The sequence below is a fragment of the Danio rerio genome, chromosome 7 (assembly GCF_049306965.1).
Source record: "Danio rerio strain Tuebingen ecotype United States chromosome 7, GRCz12tu, whole genome shotgun sequence".
Classification (NCBI taxonomy): domain Eukaryota; kingdom Metazoa; phylum Chordata; class Actinopteri; order Cypriniformes; family Danionidae; genus Danio; species Danio rerio.
Genome location: NC_133182.1, coordinates 6,396,462 through 6,417,528, shown reverse-complemented (window position 1 = coordinate 6,417,528; position 21,067 = coordinate 6,396,462). Strand labels below are relative to the sequence as shown.

General features: G+C 34.8%; 1 protein-coding gene and 1 long non-coding RNA gene across 2 annotated transcripts in view; one reads left to right on the top strand and one right to left on the bottom strand.

Annotated features, from left to right (window-relative positions):
* Nucleotides 1-725: 725 nt before the first annotated feature.
* On the bottom strand, nt 726-16,179 carry pnp5a (purine nucleoside phosphorylase 5a). Its single transcript, NM_213311.2, has 6 exons — nt 15,929-16,179; nt 10,823-10,992; nt 8,893-8,996; nt 6,655-6,830; nt 4,832-5,022; nt 726-2,909 (listed from the first exon to the last, which is right to left on the bottom strand). The coding sequence occupies exons 1-6, from the start codon at nt 15,949-15,951 to the stop codon at nt 2,692-2,694; spliced, it is 882 nt and encodes a 293-aa protein (NP_998476.1). The 5' UTR covers nt 15,952-16,179; the 3' UTR covers nt 726-2,691.
* Nucleotides 6,684-21,067, top strand: part of LOC141375279 (uncharacterized) — a 51,642-nt gene continuing 37,258 nt past the window's right edge. Inside the window, exons 1-2 of the long non-coding RNA XR_012383054.1 lie at nt 6,684-6,774; nt 12,993-13,103. This is a non-coding gene — a long non-coding RNA (uncharacterized lncRNA). The remainder of the gene's footprint in view (nt 6,775-12,992; nt 13,104-21,067) is intronic.

Genomic DNA, 21,067 nt, shown 5'->3' with positions numbered 1-21,067 from the left:
ATCAAAAAAGTCAGGGGCCGATCACACAGAACGCGCTTTTTGCGTTGAGAGGCGCCTTTTTTTTTTTGATAGTCGTGAGTGTTTTCCGCTTGCTTATGCACCCTAAGCGCCTCACATTTTTGTGCCGTGTGCTCGCAGTTAAAGAAGTCAGCTCTGAGTGGAAAAGCGTGTTACGTCAGTCGCGTCTTTTTATTCTCCAATCAAATGAAAGCAGAGGCGGCGTTTCCATTAAGGTGAAAGCGGGGTTTGTGTTGTCAAAACGACTATGGAGACTTTTAAAGATGGGGGAGAGACTAGTGGTTACTGTTTTGAGTAATCCAGAGCTGTATTACTTTACAAATCTTGAATATAGCAATATTTTTAAATATTACAATTGTAACAATATCAACAGCAACACTCACGCACAATACACAGCTGATTCAGTCATTGCCTAGTGATGTACAAAGCGCACCGCACTTTTTTGTCAACAATAGGGATAAGGCAGTGTGGTGCGCCTTGCGTTTTTGGAATGTAAATGCGAGTCCGCTGTGATCGGCCCCTCACTGTGCAAAAAGGTCTCATCTTCTAAATTAAAAGGCAGAGTTTAAAATTGTTTAACACGCTAAAATGACATTTAAATTGAATAATTAATAAACTTTTAATAAACGTTCATTTAAATAAAAATAAAAATAAAAAAACAAGCCTGGAGAATATATATTGGACAACACAACGGACAACATACAAAATGTGACAAAAAATCTATATTTATTAAATGCTTTTGCATGACAAGTTTGTAGGGGGATCCAAAAGTTTAGAAAAAGCACCGAGATGTAATTTCAACTGACATCTCATGTATTTCCCCATGTCATCTTTCTTTCAATGGCTCTGTAGAAATATGACAAGCATTTTTTGACAAATAGTTCACCCAAAAATGTGTTGTACACAAAACTCACACCATAAACGAGATGGAGACATAAATAATAAATAGCCAATTATACTAATAATGTTAAAAAAGATGATATTTTACTGTACATCTTCAGACAAACACTACAAAGAATTTGAAGCTTTACAGACGATTCAATCTCTTAGAATTAAAACACCTGCAAAATTGTAAACGTCAAGTTAGAAATAAGAAACATTAGCATTCAAAGGAATGTAACAATTATTATTATTACTTTTAAATGAAAAACAAAACATAAGCACTATCCTGTTGACCGAGTCTATATACATAAGAGCTAAATATTAACCAGACCGAACACCAATGAAGACTGAAACTATTCAGGGTGCGAATCACAGGGGTGGTTTTAAGGAACGGACTTTCCTGAATAACTCATGAGCCCCCTCTAAAGGACGTCAAAACAATGTACAGGAGTCAGACCTTTAATAGTAAGCATTAGTTATCTCTCATGCGTCTCTTTTAATAATGATATTAATAATTAAAATAATAGATAATATAAATATACATTTGAACACCCCTATAACGGGTCATACCATTCATAATCGCGCCATTTCAACCGTCTGACACCGGCAGATGAAGAGCACCAACGGACATCGTGAGTATTCAGAAGACACTTTTCTCGTAAAATAGGTGTTTGTATCAACATATAACCTTAAATAAAGTTAAATTAAAAATAATTTGTATAGTTTGACCTCTGAAATGAGGTTACTGAACGCTAAATAACCCTCAAAACAAAAAATTAATCACGACTTATTAAAATATAGACCATTTCAATGTAGTCATCAAACTAATTCATAACTGCAACAAGAGACAATTCAATCATAACTTATTGTTATCATAACATTATTTCAATTCAACCATAATGTTAAAACAGCTATTATAATATTATTTCAATTAAATTCAATAATAATTCAATCATAATGTTAAAACAGCTATTATAACATTATTTCAATTAAATTCAATAATAATTCAATCATAACGTTAAAACAGCTATTATAACATTATGTTATGATTGAATTATTATGATTGAATTGAAATAATGTTAAAACAGTTATCAAAACATTATTTATCAATATGTGGCAACATTTGGATTATCGGAAGCTGTAAAAATGGAAAATGTAAAACAGGAAATATGTTGGGACGGTTGTTTTTGTTTACATCCCTCAAAATGGTCTATTTGTAATTTAAATAAATACATGCATCTGATTTAATGAAACATGTATTTAACAAACTAATATAACCAAACAATTTGGCCCCATTGAACAGTTGTCCATGTATAATTCGCACCCTGACAGAATTGCGCTGTAAAAGAAGATTCAATAAACATAAATAAACATCAGCTGAATGGAATTGACCTGTAAAACATGGTTTCTGAAACAACAACCATTTGTTTTGTGTTCACAGATGAGTTCTGTATGTTCTTTGGTCTGTGATTAATGTTGGATCTGATGTGCAACACTGTTTGAGAAAGAAACATGATGTCTGGAAGGGATACAGCTGTGGATGCACATCGATATAGCTTCATTTTTATGACACTGTACAACAATATTTTTTACATTAGAGTAAGAGTTGACTAGTCTTGGGGTAGATGTTAATAAAATACAATTTAATAGGTAATTTAATAAATAATATTAATAATTATTGTTAACTTCTGGCCGCAGCTGTATCCCTTCTAGGACAATCTTGCTAGTTTCTCCAACAGTGCGTCATAATAATGGCAGTTGAGCAGCAGGTATTTTCCGCCCTGAGCGGTTTTAGGCGTAGTTGTTGTTGTGCTCCAGCCGGGTAATAATAGTAGACACCAGTCTCTCCAGCTGCTCCGCTCGCTGTTTGCCCGTCTGCAGGACCTCCTCATGGTTGGCTTTTTCCTCGCTGTCGTAATCCATAACTGCTTTATTGGTTATCAAAGACAGAGCGAAGACGCGCATCCCGCAGTGACGGGCTACGATCACCTCATGAACTGTGCTCATGCCTGAAAGAGAGATATTCTGTCATCATTTACATCTCCATTATCTTTTTAAACCTTTATGAGTTTTTTCATCTTCTTTTATACACAATAGAAGATACTTTGAAAAATGTCAGAAACCTGTAGCCATTGACTTTTATACTCCATACTTTTTTTTTTATAATAAATATAGCCTAGACTACATTTGCAATTCTACAGATTCTTCGGCTGTTATAAACCAGCCTAAAGCCCCATCTGCTTTTTTAAAACTAGCATTACAAACTAGCCAAGAGCGCCGTCTGCTGTTAAAAACTAGCCTAGAGCACTGTCTCCTGTTAAAAACTAGCCTAGAGCACCGTCTGCTGTTAAAAACTAGCCTAGAGTGCCACTTACTATTTAAAAACTAGCCTAGAGTATGTCTGCTGTTAATGACTAGCCTTAAAGACTAGCCTAGAGCATCGACTACTGTTAAAAACTAGCCTATAGTACACGCTGCTGTTAAAAACTAGCCTAGATCAACACCAACTATTAAAAAACTAGCCTTGAACGGCGTCTGCATTTTTAAAAACTAGTCTAGAGTACAACCTGCTGTTAAAAACTAGTCTTAAATACTAGCCTAGAGCACCATTCACTGTGAAAAACTAGCCTAGAGCACGTCTGCAGTTTAAAAACTAGCCTAGAGCACTGTCTGCTGTTAAAAAACTTTATCAACCTTTATCAAAACTTTATCAGTGCATTATCAACCATTAAAAACTAGCCTAGAGCATTATCAACCGTTAAAAACTAGCCTAGAGCGCTGTCTGGTGTTAAAAACTAGCCTAGAGCATCACCGGCTGTTAAAAACAGGTCTTAAAAGACTAGCCCAGAACACCGTCTGCTGTTAAATACTAGCCTAGAGCAGTGGTTCTCAAAGTGGGGGTCGGGACCCCCCGAGGGGTCGCGGGGCAATGAAAGGGGGTCGCCTGGTGATTTCCAAAAATCTATTTATTTTTATTAAACCACAAGAATAAACATATTTTATCCATAACTATACAGAAAATAAAAATAGTCGTTTATAGTTACTATATAGTTACTATAGTAGCTTATAGTTACTAGTTCTATTGGATTGCGACCCCTGGGGTAATTACATTATATTAAAGACAGCAATAGCGTCAGATGCATTTTGATTTTATAACAACAGGTTATACTTTCTGGCACATTTAAATCACTGACACAAATTTAATTGGTGTGTCTGCGTCATCGCATGTAAGGTTTCTGTATTTATAACCACCTTAGAGGATATTGGGGGTCGCGAGTCACTGGCATTGTTATTTTGGGGGTCGCGGGCTGAAAAGTTTGGGAACCCCTGGCCTAGAGCACCATTTCCTCTTAAAAACTAGCCTAGAGCGCCGTCTGCTGTTAAACACTAGCCTAATGCGCCGTCTGTTGTAAAAAAACTAGCCTAAAGTACGGTCTGTTGTAAAAAACTAGTCTAGAGCGTCATCTGCTGTTAAACACTAGCCTAGAGCACCTTCTGCTGTTAAAAACTAGCCTAAAGCACGGTCTGTTGTAAAAAACTAATCTAGAGCGCCATCTGCTGTTAAACACTAGCCTAGAGCACCTTCTGCTGTTAAAAACTAGACTAGAGCACCATCTGCTGTTAAACACTAGCCTAGAGCACCATCTGCTGTTAAAAACTAGCCTAAAGCGCCGTCTGCTGTTAAAAACTAGACTAGAGCACCATCTGCTGCTGAAAACTAGTCTAGAGCGCCACCTGCTGTTAAACACTAGCCTAGAGTAACTTTTGCTGTTAAAAACTAGCCTAAAGCGCCGTCTGCTGTTAAAAACTAGTCTAGAGCACCATCTGCTGTTAAAACTAGCCTAGAGCTGCATCAACTGGTAAAGACTAGTGTGCATAAACTATGACAGCTCTGTCTGATTGGATGATGAATGAAGCTGTAGACTCTTACCGACAGCGTCAGCACCCAGTTTGTGCAGCATGCGGCACTCAGCGATGGTCTCGAATGACGGTCCTCCAAGAACACAGTAAACCCCCTCCCGCAGGAAATCACTGAAGCCCAGCTCTGATCCCACATCCAGAGCCATCTGCTGCAGCTCTCGATCATACGCGTCAGACATGCAGGGGAAACGCACTCCAAACCTGAAGAAAATCAACAATATACTGTTAAAGTCAGCATTATGAGCCCCCCTGTATATTTCCCCCCAATTTCTGTTTAACAGAGAGCAGATTTTATTCAACACATTTTTACTCATGATAGTTTTAATAACTCATCTCTAATAAATGATTTATTTGATCTTTGTCATGATGACAGTAAACAATATTTGACTAGATATTTTTCAAGACACTTCTATACAGCTTAAAGTGACATTTAAAGGCTTTACTAGGTTAATTAGGTAAGTCATTGTATAACAGTGGTTTGTTCTGTAGACCAGTGGTTCTCAAAGTGGGGGTCGGGACCCCTTGAGGGGTCGCGGAACAATGAAGGGGGGGGTCGTCTGGTGATTTCCAAAAATCTACTTATTATTAATATTAGGCCATAAGAAAAACCATCTTTTATCCATAACCAAATGAAGAGAAAAAACAGTTGTTTATAGTTACTATAGTAGCTTATTTACTTGTTCTATTGGATTGCGACCCCTGGGGTAAATACATTATTAAAGACAGCAATAGCGTCAGATGCAGCAGATTGATGTTATAACACCAGGTTAAACTTTCTGGCCCATTTACAGCACTGAAATACATAAAAAAAATTGAACGAAGAATAGACTTGAGTCTATTGGTGTGTGTGTGCGCCATTGCATGCAAGTTTTCTGTGTTTATTACCACCTCAGAGGATATTGGGGGTCGCGAGTCCCTGGCATTGTTATTTTAGGGGTCGCATGCTAAAAAGTTTGGGAACCCCTGCTGTAGACGATCAAAACAAATAATAATAATAATAATAATAATAATATTGACCTTAAAATGGCTTTAAAAAAAAAAAAAAACTGCTTTTATTCTAGCTGAAATAAAACAAATAAGACTTTCTCCAGAATAAAAAATATTAGAAAATAACCTTGCTGTTAAACATCATTTGGGAAATAATTTTCACTTCAACTGTATATTATTATACCTGTAAAATTGTCACGTTCACACAGCGATTCTGTTAAATATCCCGAAAATTTAAAAAACTTTTTAGGTTTAATAATAACTCTTTATTATTCATGCAGCTTCTTTTGCCTGTTTTCATTTGACCAATAAACCCTACATAAAATGTTTCCTATATAAAAAAGTTTCCCTTGTTACCTTCTCTCCAAACCCATAGAAAAGGAGTAGATGGTAACGTAACGATTACAAAAGTAACCCTCGTTCCCCGAGGGGGGGTGTGGAAATGCTATGCCAAACTCAGTCCTGGAGGGCCGGTGTCCTGCAGCTCCAACATGCCTCAACACACCTGCAGGGATGTTTCAAGAAAGCCTAGTGAGAGCTTGATTAGCCAGCCCAGGTGTGTGTGATTGGGGTTGGAACTAAATTTTGCAGGACACCGGCCCTCCAGGACTGAGTTTGGACACCCCTGTGCTGTGTGGAAACTTCTACTATGAGGGATTCTGACGAAATCCCCATAGTGGAAGTTTCCACATAGCAATAAAGTCCCCCTCCTGACGGAGAACAACACTTATATAAGGCTTATATAAGGGGAATGTGTGGAATCTCCACATGTCCAAACATCTGCATTGCGTGAGTGTGTTAATGTAAAGGCAGCGCTGTGAATATAATAAACACATATAAACATACCTTTCGTCGTTGTGTCCCGCCAGAGGGTTGTTTCCAGCGAATCCGGGCATGTTGAGGTGGTCTTTGATGATCATGATGTCTCCTACTTTATAGTCCTGGTTCAGACCGCCAGCAGCGTTGGTAAGAATCACCGTCTCCACACCCAGCATCTTGAAAATCCGCATCGGCATCGTAATCTGCAGCAGAACAACAAAACAAATGCTTTGAAATTAGGGATGTACGATATATCAGCGGCCGATAAATGCTATTTTTAATGTTATAGTTACTGGTCCAATATCAAAATTAGGCCGATGTTTGTAAGCCCTTAGATTACGTAGTTGTACAGAACTTCCTGCCCTGCACATGCATAGGTCAAACTTGTTTAGTCTTGTCCAGTGCACTATAATCTGCTTTTATATCAGCTAATATATCAGTTATCAGTCTCCAAATTTTAAGAGTTATCAGTTATCGATATTAGCCAAAAAATTCAATCCATCCCCATCTGAAACTCACTTTATTACTTTCACACCAATGATGATAACTATAATGACTAACACACTATAATGATACAGATATAAATAAAACATTGCACATTTAAAGGGAGTTCACACAAAAATTAAAGTACCCATTGACTTGAATAGTAGAGAAAAATACATTAATGGCATTTATTAAATATATTTTTGTGTACAACAGAAAAAAAAAAGAGTCATTAAGGTTTGGACCCTTTTAATGCAATGTTAATGATAAGTAAGTGTTTTTTTTTGAGTGAACTATCCCTTTAAAAGAATAGAAGAGTTTACACCACATCAACAACGTGCCAGAAAAATAATATTGTTGGAATCAATTTTAGTACGTTTTTCCCCCATTGATGATGACACACAGTGTGAGCATTATTGGTAATGTGTGTTATAGTGGGTGTTAATGCAGTTAGTTCTTGACCTTTAGACTCACATCTGCTAATATGTTGTTATTTTAGCATTACATTTTCACACACACACACACACACACACACACACACACACACACACACACACACACACACACACACACGTTTGTTTTTGTAAATTGTGGGGGACATTACATAGGTTTCCATTGTTTTATACTGAGTGTAGTGGCTATTTTCTCTAAGGAGGCTCTCTCAGTGGTCAAGAAACAAAGTCTTACCCGGGATGTCTTTTACAAGTTTTATTCTTTATAAAGAAGATCACAGTCATACAGCAACAACAGCTTCTGCAGAGTGAGATACTAAAGCAAAGTGTGTTCCCCTTTTTATCTAGTTTGTACTGCTTACGAGGTCAACTCCCAATAAGGCCTCATCTACAATTACATCAGGTGTCTTCTGCTGTTCGTGCTATATGCTCATAACAACCACACATCCTTCTTAGGATAATGAAAAAGCTTTCACCTAAAGAAATATAGTTATCTAGAAAAATGTACACATAGGTTTTATGATGAACATATGGAGAACACAGATACACACACACACACATGTAATAATGAGTCTTAGACAAGTTTCTAACATATAAAGCTCATCTAAAAATGAATTTCCATTACATGAGCAAACTGTATTTTCTATTGCCCTAACCTGACCCTACCCCTAAACCCAACCCCCTTGCTTATTGAGAAATGAGGACATGAGCAATGTCCTCATATTTCACCACCTTCTTGTAATACCTGTCATACCCACATCATTATACAGATTTGTGTCCTAATGTCACAAAAACACGTACACACACATGCACACACACACACACACACACACACACGCAAAAGTAATGTAATGTTTGCACTCCTCAGCATCAAATAATCAGTCACACACACACAAGACTAACAGTTAAATCTAATTGGGTTTACAATCAGACAATTAGATTTATCAGGTGGTTTAGAGTAAAGTCTGCTGCACTTGGTTTGCTCCTGTTAAATGGATATTGAAGTCAGAGGCCTTTCAATTTTAGCTTAAAAAAGTAAGTTCATTGAGGACAATAATGTCTGTGCTCAAAAAAACGCAGCTTAAAAGTATCATATTTCAATATCATTACATACTTACTGTCAACTACCAGTCTCACACACACATACAAACTTCTCAATTTATGGGAGGAAACCCACGCCAACATGGGGAGAACATGCAAACTCCACATAGAAATGCCAACTGGGCCAGCCAGGACTCGAATCAGCGACTTTCTTGTTGTGAGGTGACAGTGCTAACTACTGAGCCAGTTTTTAAACTGTTAAATGCAAATAATAAGAGGTGTTTCATACCTTCTGGATGGGATATCCTTCATAGAGATGAAAGCGTCCCTGCATGCAGACACACGGCCTGCCCTTTAAAGTGCCAAACACCAGCCGACCCGCATGACCGTGAACTGCAGATGAGGAGACGATGTGTTAATTTAGGATTTAAATAGATCTTTCGCCCAAAACTAAAATTTCTGTTAGTATTTGCTCACTCCTCATTTCTCACAAAGCCGTTTTGCTTCATTTTGTTAATGTTGAACACAAAAGAAGATACTCTGAAGAATGTTGGAAACCTGTAACTGATTTACATAGTATTTGTTTTTTGTCCAATTATGGGTGCCAGTGGGTATGGATTTGTTTAACAAAGATATAAACAGTGAATTAAGAAGTTAAAAGTCAGAATTAAAAATGTAAACAATTGCGAACAATTGTGAATGTAGGATTCAAAAATCGAATTAATAACAATAATAAAAAGATTTAAACAAATAAAGTAGAACGAAAAACGTTCAGAATTGACATCTTAACTCAAACAAAAGTCAAACAAACAGACAACAATTACGAGATGTAAACTTTAAAATCGAAGAAAAAAAAGTCAGAAATATGAAATCAAAACTAAAAGATTGAACTCAAAAGTCAGAATCGGGAAATGTAAACTCAGTCTGAAGTAAAAAAAAAACAATGATGTCCCAAAATTAGAAAAAGGTTTTGAGAATTGCGATTTACAAAATGTTAACTTGTTTACAAAAAGTCAGAGCTATGAAATAAAAATGACTTCTGGAGAAATAGTAAAAATAAAAGATATAAACTGAGAATTATGAGGAAAGAAAAGTCAGAATCACTAAATGTAATCTCAGAAATTCACTATTACAAGATGTAAACGGGCAATTCAAACAAAACAAAGGTCATGTTTTTTAAATTAAACACTTAGATAATAGAATTACCTGATGTAATTCTAATGGTATAAAAGGTTTACCATTTCCCAAAATATCTTTTGTGTTCAACAACAACAACAAAAAGACTTGAAATGACTTGAGTAAATAATGCGTAATTGTTCACTGGGGTGAACTATCCTTTTAAGTAAAGACCTGGGGGTGTTGTTTATAAAACTTTGCATAGAAACCATCCTAAAAAATGTACACTAGAATAAAAGTTAATGTATTTATTAATGATTATGGCTCTTAAAAAGATTTAAAGTGGCTCAGTTAAGTTAAATATGCTGACTTACAGCTGTGCACATTCTCCAATCAAGTTTGTTTAGATCACAACTCATGTGTTGTGGAGAATGTGCGCAGCTGAAAGTCATCACAGCTTTAACTTAAATATTGACACCATTAAAATCCCCATATAAGCCATAATCATTAATACATAAATGTACTTATTTTGGTATATGTTCCCTTTCAGGACGAAATCTAAGTGAAGTTTTATAAATAAGAGCCCAGGTTTTTACGAGACAAGGCATACAGTATTTTACATACAGTTGAAGACAGCATTATTCACCCCCCTGTATATTATTTTTAACATTTCTAATCATGATAGTTTTAATAACTCAGTTATAATAACTGATTTCTTTTATCTTTGCCATGATGACAGTAAATAATATTTGACTAGATATTTCTGAAGATACTAGTATTCAGCTTTAAGTGACGTTTAAAGGCTTAACTTGGTTAATTAGGGTAATCAGGGTAATTAATCAAGTCATTGTATAACAGTGGTTTGTTCTGTAGACTATGCAAAACCAATATTGTTTTTAGGGGGCTAATAATATTGACCCTTATATGGCTTTAAACACTTTTTATTCTAGCCGAAATAAAACAAAAAAGATTTTCTCCAGAAGAATTTTTTATAGGAAATACTGTGAAAAATTCCTGACTCTGTTAAACATCATTTTCTTAATATTGGAAATTTACAGGAGGGTGAATAATTTTGGCTTGATTTGTATCTGAGAAAGCCTCACCTGTACTCTGGGGAAAGTTAGGAATGTCCCGGTAGTTGAAGGCCACCTGGTCTTTCAGAGCATCAGCCAATCCACCCAAACCCGAACCACACACGATGCCCACCAGAGGGCGCACTGCAGTCTGGGACAGGAGCCAATCAGCGGTGGCCTGGCAATCCTCGAAACTGTACCTGCAGGCAGACAGAAAGAGACTTTGTCTTTAGATATTTGAAAATTAAAGAGGTTTAAAAGTCAAAGTACAATTTTAACAAAATGTCACAAAACTGTTTAATCACCAATCAAAAAACAGCACATCCTCTTCATATAACAAACATAAAGCTTCATTCACTCACCATTTAGGCGTGGGCTGGTATAAGATTCTAATAGTATGAAAACCTTGGATAAAACCTTCACAGTATTGCGATTAATTCTCTAAAATAAGTTCTTTCTAAACGTCTGGAATCTCTGGATAATAAAAAAAAAACATTTCCCCCATTGAACACAATATAATTTCTTTTAAGAGGCATTTTAAATATTTTACACGATAAACATGTCAGGCCTAATCATTAAAATAAATCATCGACTTCTACTGCCTTGGTTAGTTTCAAAAACACTGATTTCTTTACAGCTTGTAAAGGCATCTTTGGAGATCTTGCTTTTGTTTGGATACACTGTAAAGCCACTGCACTGCTCAGGTCTATGGTATGCTTAGTTGTTGATTTATAAGCGATTTGATTTTCAGATATTTGCTGAATCATGGGGTGACCAGTAGTTCTGTTCTGCTGGTGGTACTGTTGTCTTAAACTCAAATTAAATTAAATAGTCGTAAAGAATACGTAAAAAAAACTCTACATACAGTTGAAATCAGAATAATTAACACCCCATTGAATTTCTTTTTCTCCTTTAAATATTCAACAAATGATGTTTAACAGAGCAAGCAAATTTTCAGTCTGTCTGATAATATTTTTTTTCTTCTGGAGAAAATCTTATTTGTTTTATTTCAGCAGTTTTTAATATTTTAAAATCATTTTAAGGTCAATATTATTAGCCCCTTTAAGCTATAATTTTTAATAGTCTACGAAAACAAACCACTGTTATACAATGACTTGCCTAAGTAACCTAGTTAAGCCTTTAAATGTCACTTTAAGCTGTATAGAAGTGTCTTGAAAAATATCTAGTCAAATATTATTTACTGTCATCAGGGCAAAGATAAAATAAATCATTTATTAGAGATGAGTTATTAAAACTAATATGTTTAGAAATGTGTTGAAAAAAAAGTCTTCTCTCTGTTAAACAGAAATTGAGAAAAAAAAAATAAACAGGGGGGCGAATAATTCTGACTTCAATTGCATACCTTAGGAACAGTATAACTAATAATTTTAGGGGTTTTAAAACCTTGACTTTTCCAAATCACGAGAGAGAGAGAGAGAGAGAGAGAGAGAGAGAGAGAGAGAGAGAGAGAGAAAATTAAACAACTTTCATTAAACATCAATCTTAAAAATTACATAAAATATTGATGATACACACTCATAATCATTTGTTTTTTTTTTTATTAATTTTCTGCACACAATTTCTTAAATTAAAAAATCTGCAGACTTATGTGGAATGATTTTGGCAGTATAGTAACTGAAAACAGCAAATCAAAAATAACAACTTAAAAAGATAATAATTAAGGTTTACAATCCAAATCTAATTAGACCCAATTGTTTGGTTAACAAAAAAAGCAAGTCTCTCATATAATAATAATAATAATAATAATAATAATAAAAAAAAGAAAAAAAAAGAAAAAAAAAATATATATATACTAAAAGACAGAGGACATTACATCACAAACTGTATTATTGTAAATAAATCATGTAAACATTTGCACATCAGCCAATAATATAACTGATATCAATATAAAAACGGACTAAATATATATTTACACAAGTAAATAAATACAGTTGATGGGCAAAAAATCGTCATATTTCTGCACGAGCCTACTTATACTACAATATAGTACATTTAAAAATAAATAAAGTAACCATTCACCATGAAAACGTCTTGTTGCTGCATCAAATGCTTTCAAATGTGACAAATGCATCAATAGACTTAATAAAGAATAATAAAGAAAATCCCACATAATTCTTGATTTCACCAAAACAAAACTACAATGTTCTGATTTGTGTTTGTTCTGTTTTCTTTTTTCCAGCTTGTGTAAATGGCCAGTTTTGCCTATATAACACAATGATGTGATAGAGAAAAACATGGGAAGAGAGAGAGAGAGAGAAAGAGCGGAAAAATTCTTGAGAGCGCTGGTTATGTAAACACACACACACACACACACACACACACACACACACACACACACACACACACACACACACACACACTTCCCAATCAGAAGCCACGTTCATACTACACACATTCATATTCATCAGTTATGCAAGTTGTATAAATAAACAAAAGCTTCTGCTTATATATTATATAGTTTCAATACCAAATTCTGTAATAGATCTGAATGGCTATGAAGTGTGCAGATATCAAAAAAAAAAAAAATAATAATAATGTTGGCAGATCTGAAACGTGAGCCACTTTTCAACACCACTGCTGTAACCGGAGAATCTGATACTGAAATAAACCTTCGGTGACTGAGCGTCTTTATGATTAGCACTGTGGCCTAAGTTGACTTCGAAAGTAGATTTAACTGTAGAAAGTACACATTTTAGGCTGTCAAAACATATAAGCAAAATCTGAAAACAGCCAATGTCCAAAAACACTATAAAAAATACTGTTAGTCTCGTTTCCTAAGGTAACTTTAGTTGATTTGCTAACTAATAGCCAATCTGGGATAGTCAATGACTGGATATTTGTGTCACACTATATTTTGAAGTACAATTATCACTATTAATAAAGCATTAACTTTGACTTCTGCCTCAATAAACTCCCATTTAGCTGCTTATTAATAGTTATTAAGGTAGTCGTTAGGTATTGGCATTAGGGATGTAGAATATGTGCTTCATTAGTGCTAATAAATAGCCAATATCCTAATATTTGGTAGGTAATGAGTAGGCCAGCACGAAATCTACATGCAGAGAAATCTGCAGATTTCCAGCCCATCATTGAATCTATTTATTTAGTTGTTTGTAAATGTGTGTAAATTGTTATTTATTCAGTTTATTTTATTAATTTCAGTAATATTACTGACTAATATGAAAGCGTTGATATGATTTACTTACAATACAGTTTGTAAAGTAATGATTTCTGTGTTTTAGCAGATATATTATATAGAAGACTTGCTTTGTTTACTAAATAAACTGATCTAATAGGATTTGCATTGTAAATATTAAATAAAAGTTAAAATGTATTATTTTTTATTTAACATATTTTTAGTTATGATACTCCCAAAATCATTCCGCATAAATGTAGCAGATTCTGTCTTGCCCTAGTAATGAGCCACTAGTTAATAGTGATAATTGGTACTTAAAGGGTTACCAAAAGTTTATATAGTGTAGGGGAAAGCTATTTTGATGAGCACATTAAATATAACGTGTTTTAATTATGTTTTTTTAATTATTATTTTACAATAATACTATTATACTTTTTGGAAACTGAAATACAAATCAAAATTCTCATTTTTGAGATGTTAAAAACAAACGAAAACAGCTGACTTTTGTTTAAATGGGAGCCTGTTTCAATTATTACATAATTCTGAGCGTTTAAAACCCAAAATGTCCGCTCTTAAAGAGACAGTAAAAAAAAAATGTCTAAAAAAATGTCCTCATCATTAATTCACATTTGAAGTGGTTCGAACTTTTAAGAACCTATTTCTTCTGTTCTGTTAAACTGAAGCAAGATTTTTCTTTAAAGAATTGTTGACATCGATAGTAAGCCTAGCAAAAATTTCAATCAGGGTTTCTGCAGGTTTCATCGAGTTAAATGTAAGACTTTTTAGAACATTTTTGAGACCATTATGAATTATTTTTTTGACTCATAAAGCGTTGAAGGCTAAGTAAATTTTCTAACGGCCCACATGAAAAAGATTTTTATTTGACCTATTAAAAAAATTATAATTTAATACATTTAATAATACAATAATACATAAATAATAAACACTTAAAATATTTGAGATTTTTTTTCTTAGCTAAATAGTTTAGATATTGTGTAAAAACAGGCAAGTTCTACTTGTATCCATACACTTTTCCCCAACATAAACTTTTTTTTTTAAATAAAAAATAATAACAAATGTTTTAAAAGTTTAAAAACGATAATAAATTAAATCCTTGGAGAATAATCTGTCCAGGTCGGTGTCCTCAGCAATAAATATGGAGAACTTTTAAACAAAGGTTATTGAAAAGAAAATAATTACATCATTATGAAAAATTTACTTTAAAAAAAAACGTTTAAAGTTTTATTGAGATGGATTGTATGGGTTTTGGCCAGATTGGGTAGCAATACTTAAACAAGAAAAAATTAAGACCTATTTAAAAAAGATTTAAGACCTACAACAAAATGTTTCAGTGAATTTAGGACTTAAGGCCTAAAATTGAGATTTTTATATTTAAGACCCTTAAGACTTTTAACACCCAGCAGAAACCCTGTTTAATAATTATGTTAATTCCTTACATTTATATAGCACTTTTGTGAACACTCAAAGCGCTTTAACGTTACACATTTTTGAGGGGGATCTCCTCATCAAATAAGGAAGTCGATGGCTGTTTCCTATCCAACATTCTTCAGGATATCTTTTTTGTGTGTTCAACAGAAGAAAGAAACTCAAACACATTTGGAACAAGTGCAGGAAAGTAAACGATGACATATTATTTATTTCGGGGTGAACTGTCCCTATAAATCACGACACAGAAAACGGAGCAGCAGTTTCCGCCCACTGGCAGCTGTTCCAGACACACACCCGCGCATCACCACGTGCTCCTCACCGACAGAACTCGATTAACTTCACTTCACAACTATAATGAATGAATGAATTAATTAATTGAGAAACATCAACTTTAAACAACTAACAAAGTTCTTGCTGTATCTACAGTAAAGCGGGATTCAAATTAAATTCACAATCTAAACACAACACGTGAAAAACTCTCTAAAGAAACTACTAACTGAACTGTGTAAAGATAAATAATAATACTGTACCCAGTGTTGCTCTCGGGAAACATGATTCAAGTCGCTGCTTTGGTCCTTGAACAGTGCAGAACGGAAATTTCAGTGTTTCTAAAGCGGCAGATGTGAATAAAATATCCGACGAAGCACCGGAGAAACGAATAACGGAAATTTAAATAAAAAACCGTCGTCGGTGTAACGGTTGAACACTCAAGTGAAAATGATTTAAAATTCCTGAAGCGTCGCTCTCGTAGCCGGTATTCTTATAGAGCCTCCGTTTCCGCCACTCCTCCCGCGCTATGACGCAAATGAACACACACACACACACCCCTGATGACGCAACCGCCCGTGGCCAGGGTGAGTTTTGGGCTCTAAAGCTTGAGTAACAGCTGTCACTGTCTAAAATCGCCGCATAAAAATGGGTTTCAGCTATTAGATTTGTAGGTACACAAAGGCATGTGAGTAAACGTCATCCAAATATAAACACTGGCATGTGGGTTAATGTGTTTGGGGCTCAAATTCACAATGATTCGGACAAACTAATAGACTATATGAATGAACTTGGTCAGACTTTAATTCTTTACTGAACACAAACCAAACAGCGTTTATAACCATATAGCTAAAACTTACGACTACACTGCAATTAGTTGACTTTAAACTCGTTGCCTTTGAATTACACACACAGTTTGTTTACTTTATAATTATAAGGTAAGTGAATGCGTTTACTGACTTTTTAAAAGGATAATCAACTTGTTTCTTTTAGGGCAACAGGTTTACAGACTTTTCAAACGTAAAATAACCCAAGTAATCACTTTTTTTTACAGTGTACATTTGTTAAATCAACAACAACTAATAAATACACTGAAAATATTAACAGTTTCTGTATTTTTCACAAGTGTTTTGTGTTTATTTAAGGTTATGGGATGTTGATCTCTGCTCTGTCGACTTTTGATGTGGAAAATTAAACTCTACAGTTGAGCAAATAAACTTTTATTGACATTTTAGTAGTTTTAAATAATCTAATGTGTAAGAAATAATAATATAGAGAGAAACAAATCTGTGAAATAACAGAAAATGTACTGGCGGTTTATTACAAGGTTTCTGTAGCGTAATAACACCAACCAAGATAATGTATCACTTTAAACTATTAAAAATGTTCATGAAAGTCAAGTTTTCAAAATGTTTTAATGTTAAAAGTAGTTGGAAGAAAGAGCAAGATCCCATAATGCAACTCAAAAGCATAAATTCATGGGTAAAAATAAAAACATCAAACACAAAATAGTTAAAACTGCTAATTTACGAATATGTTTGTACAGTGTAGGCCTACTGTTTTTCATTGACATTAACCAATATGAATAAATACTGTAATAAATGCATTATTAATTGTTTGTTCAGGTTAGTTGGCTAAATATATTATTTACTTATTTAACCAGGAATGTCCCATTGACATACAATATCTATTCTACCAGGGAGTCCTGATCAAGACAGGAAGCCTAGGACAGAGTTACAACAACACATAGACACACAAAATATATAAATTATAAACATGATCAATTATTAAAACATGTGCACTGTTCTAGATGGACAGATTTTAAAATAGTTTTAACTTTAGCGATATATGGCACAGATTTCATATGCAGTACATCTTAAAGCTCATTCCACACAAATGGAGCTAACTTACGGTGCTTTCACATCTGTAGTTCGGTTCATTTGGTTCGGACCAGAGCAACATATGATACATTGTAGCATTTTCTGCCGTCATTGGGTCGTTTTCACTCCACACTGATTGCTTTGGTCCGAACCAGTTAAAAAACCAAAATGCAGTCGTCTGACAAAATCCACATCTCTCATTGGCCAGATGTTATTGAATACATTGCCTAAGCTGCTTTTCTATTGGTCAGAATTCACATGCCAATAGAACTCCAAGTAAACAAAGTAAACAAACCAGCAGACATAAAATGTCGCTTTTTACTACGGAGCTACGACTGCCCTGACTGATTATATCCCTGCTCATATAGTTTGTATACATTACTTTAGGCAAACTATACATTTCCAGATGTATTTTTTGCAGTTGGGTCTGATTTAGTTCGGATCATATTCTCACAACAAATGAACCGCTTCAGGGCTCATTTGAAAGCGTACTGAGATCACCTCTTCAAGCAGGTCTTGGTACACTTTTTTGGTCCATTTTTGTTGCGCACTCAAGTGCGATTGCTGCATTTACACCTGCCCAAACAAACTCTAGTGTGATTCAACCAAACTAAAAAAGGCAAGTGTGAAAGCACCCTTAGAGAATGCAGATTGACCTGTCTCTTTGGGAAAAAAATGGCACTTTATCTGCTGATCAGGTATTATAAGTATTTAAACAGTACACACCATGAAACTACATGTGGTAATTTACTAACTAAAGCTTTACAAATAAAAACAAACATATTAACTCATTAACTACAAATGATTGCTTATAATAAATGAAAATATAAATAAACAGTATATATAAAAAAACAAACATATTTAAATCCCTTAACTGTCGCCCACAGTTTTTGTCCATGTGGATTGCTGTAGCAAAGTAATGCTTTATGAATCAGATGACGTTGTCCTTGTTGCAAATTAATAATTAACTGTTGCTAGGGCTGGGCGATTTGGCCTTAAATCAAAATCTTGATTAATTGAACATTTTAACTCGATTATGATTAATGAACGATTTTTTTTTTTTTGTTTATTTTAGTTTTTGGCCCTCATAGTTCACTGGCAGGTGTTGGACAGTAAATATGCTCACTTATTACAAGTGAGAGCTTTTTGAATGTAGGGTTTATTAGTTAGTTTTAACATAATTGATGTAAACACACACTATCTACTCATTCATTCATTTTCTTTTCGGCTTAGTCCCTTTATTGATTTGGGGTCACCACAGCGGAATGAACCACTAACTAATCCAGCATATGTTTTACGCAGCAGAAGCCCTTCCAGCTGCAACCCATCACTGGAAAGACACTATCTACTATCTATGCTTATTTATTGAAAATCAACGCTGAACAACTGAAATTAAAACACCCATATGCTAAAATGCAGCTCTCTGCACTGTCCACCGTCTTCACCGCTATACAAAACCGACCAATCACAAAGCTTGTACTAAAGTTTTTTTTTTTTGAGAGAGAGAGAGGTGTGTTTATGCGAAGGCTGTGCTGGACTGTACACGTGGCCTTGGCAGAAGTGAATAAGTATAATTTAGCCTTAACAGAGCAGAGTCACATGACTCCACACACAGTAGGGAAAGTATTCGAAAAAATTGACCTGGACAAAATAGGTCGAAATCAACATTCTGAATCTAGAATTGATTACTTTTCGATTAATCGCCCAGCCTTACGCTGTTGCTTAGTAACATTCATTCATTCATTCATTTTCTTGTCGGCTTAGCCCCTTTATTAATTCGGGTTCGCCACAGCAGAATGAACCGCCAACTTATCCAGCAAGTTTTTACGCAGCGGATGCCCTTCCAGCCGCAACCCATCTCTGGGAAGCATCCACACACACATTCACACACACACTCATACATGCTTAGTAATATCTATCAGAAATGAAAAGAAACTAGAAATTTTAAGCTTTTAAATGACAGTTTGTCATGAATGCTTTACGTTTAACGTACAATATTATGGTTTAAATACGGAACCGTAAATGGTCCCACAGGTGTTCGGGTGGCAGTAAATGTGTTTAAATCTATTACTCTTCCTACATAACCAACAACAATGGTAAACTATGTATTCAGAAGTCTTAGACCTTTCCAACGATATAGTTTGTCGTAATTAGATTAGAATTTAGTTGCACAAACGCAATGCAAACTTGGTGGGACAGTGACTCAGTGGTTAGCACTGTCGCCTCACAGCAATTTGGCATTTCTGTGTGGAGTTTGCATGTTCTCCCTGTGTTGGCATGGGTTTCCTCCGGGTGCTCCTGTTTCCAGCACAGTCCACAAATATGCGCTGTAGCTGAATTGGGTAAGCTAAATTGGCTGTAGTGTATGTGTGTGTGTGTGAACGTGAGTGTGCATGGGTGTTTCCCAGTACTGAGTTGTGGCTGGAAGGGCATCTGCTGCGTAAAACATATTTAGTTGTGGTGACCCCTGATGAATAAAGGGACTAAGCCGAAGGAAAATGAATGAATGAAAAATGTAAACGTAAGTGTTAAACCCAATGCTGGATTTAATATGGACAAACCCAACAGCTGGGTTAAAAAATACAGTTTAAAAAATGTTGCAATGTTGGGTTTGTCCAAATTTGACGCAACACTGTGTTTAAAAACATGCTCCTTTAAAAAAAAAACTGAACTTGAAAAACAGCTAATTATAATGTTGTGAATTTTTGGGTGTGTATTTAAGTGCACACATTTGGACATACTTTGACTCGCTCTACCCCCTCCCTGTCCCCAAGTCAAAATCGCAGAATTCAGTCCTTCAACATGCTCCACATTTTTCCTAAATATCATATGTTTGTCACAGGCATTGTTGTGGCACCTTTTAATAATAATAATAATTTTATTTTAGTAAAGGTGCCATAACCAGGTTTCCTCTGTGTATTGCTTGCCATTTGTATTACCACAATTTCCCCACAAATACCACACAGTGTTAACAATTTCTTGAAGAATCTACAGTAACCTACTGGCAGCAATTCACAAGTAACTTACTGTAAATTAATTACAGCAAAAATACTGTATTTACAGCACTATTTATCTTGCTGTATATGATTTATTTACAGAATTATATGTATATCTTCACTGTAAAATGTACAGTTATGTTCACAATGCAACTTTAAAATACAGTAACATACCGCCTAACTGTCCTACAGTAAAGTGCAGTGCATATCATAGTTAAATACTGTCGTTTACAAAAATCGTTAACAGTGTAAATAAAACATGGTTAGTGTGTACTCTATAAACCCTGGATTGTTATAACTAAAGCTTGAGTCATATGACGCAACCATGGGGTTAAAAAGTGCCATTTTAATTTAATTAATTTACTTTAGGTTTGTCCATATTTGACAGTGTTGGTTGTAATTAGTTGCAAGTAAAATAGTAACTAAAAATAAAGTAAACTGTCACTTATGTTGGTAAATGCTGTACATGAATACCACAGCTCTGTATAAATCAGTTCAGAGAAGCAGAGTAATTGTATATATTTTG

Excerpts from the sequence above, each read along its gene's own strand:
- pnp5a (NM_213311.2), bottom strand. The coding sequence starts at position 15,951 with ATGTTTCCCGAGAGCAACACTGG. Across the intron at positions 5,023-6,654 it reads GCGGGACACAACGACGAAAG|GTTTGGAGTGCGTTTCCCCT; the intron begins GTATGTTTATAT and ends GATTTTCTTCAG. Across the intron at positions 2,910-4,831 it reads ACTGGGTGCTGACGCTGTCG|GCATGAGCACAGTTCATGAG; the intron begins GTAAGAGTCTAC and ends TCTCTCTTTCAG.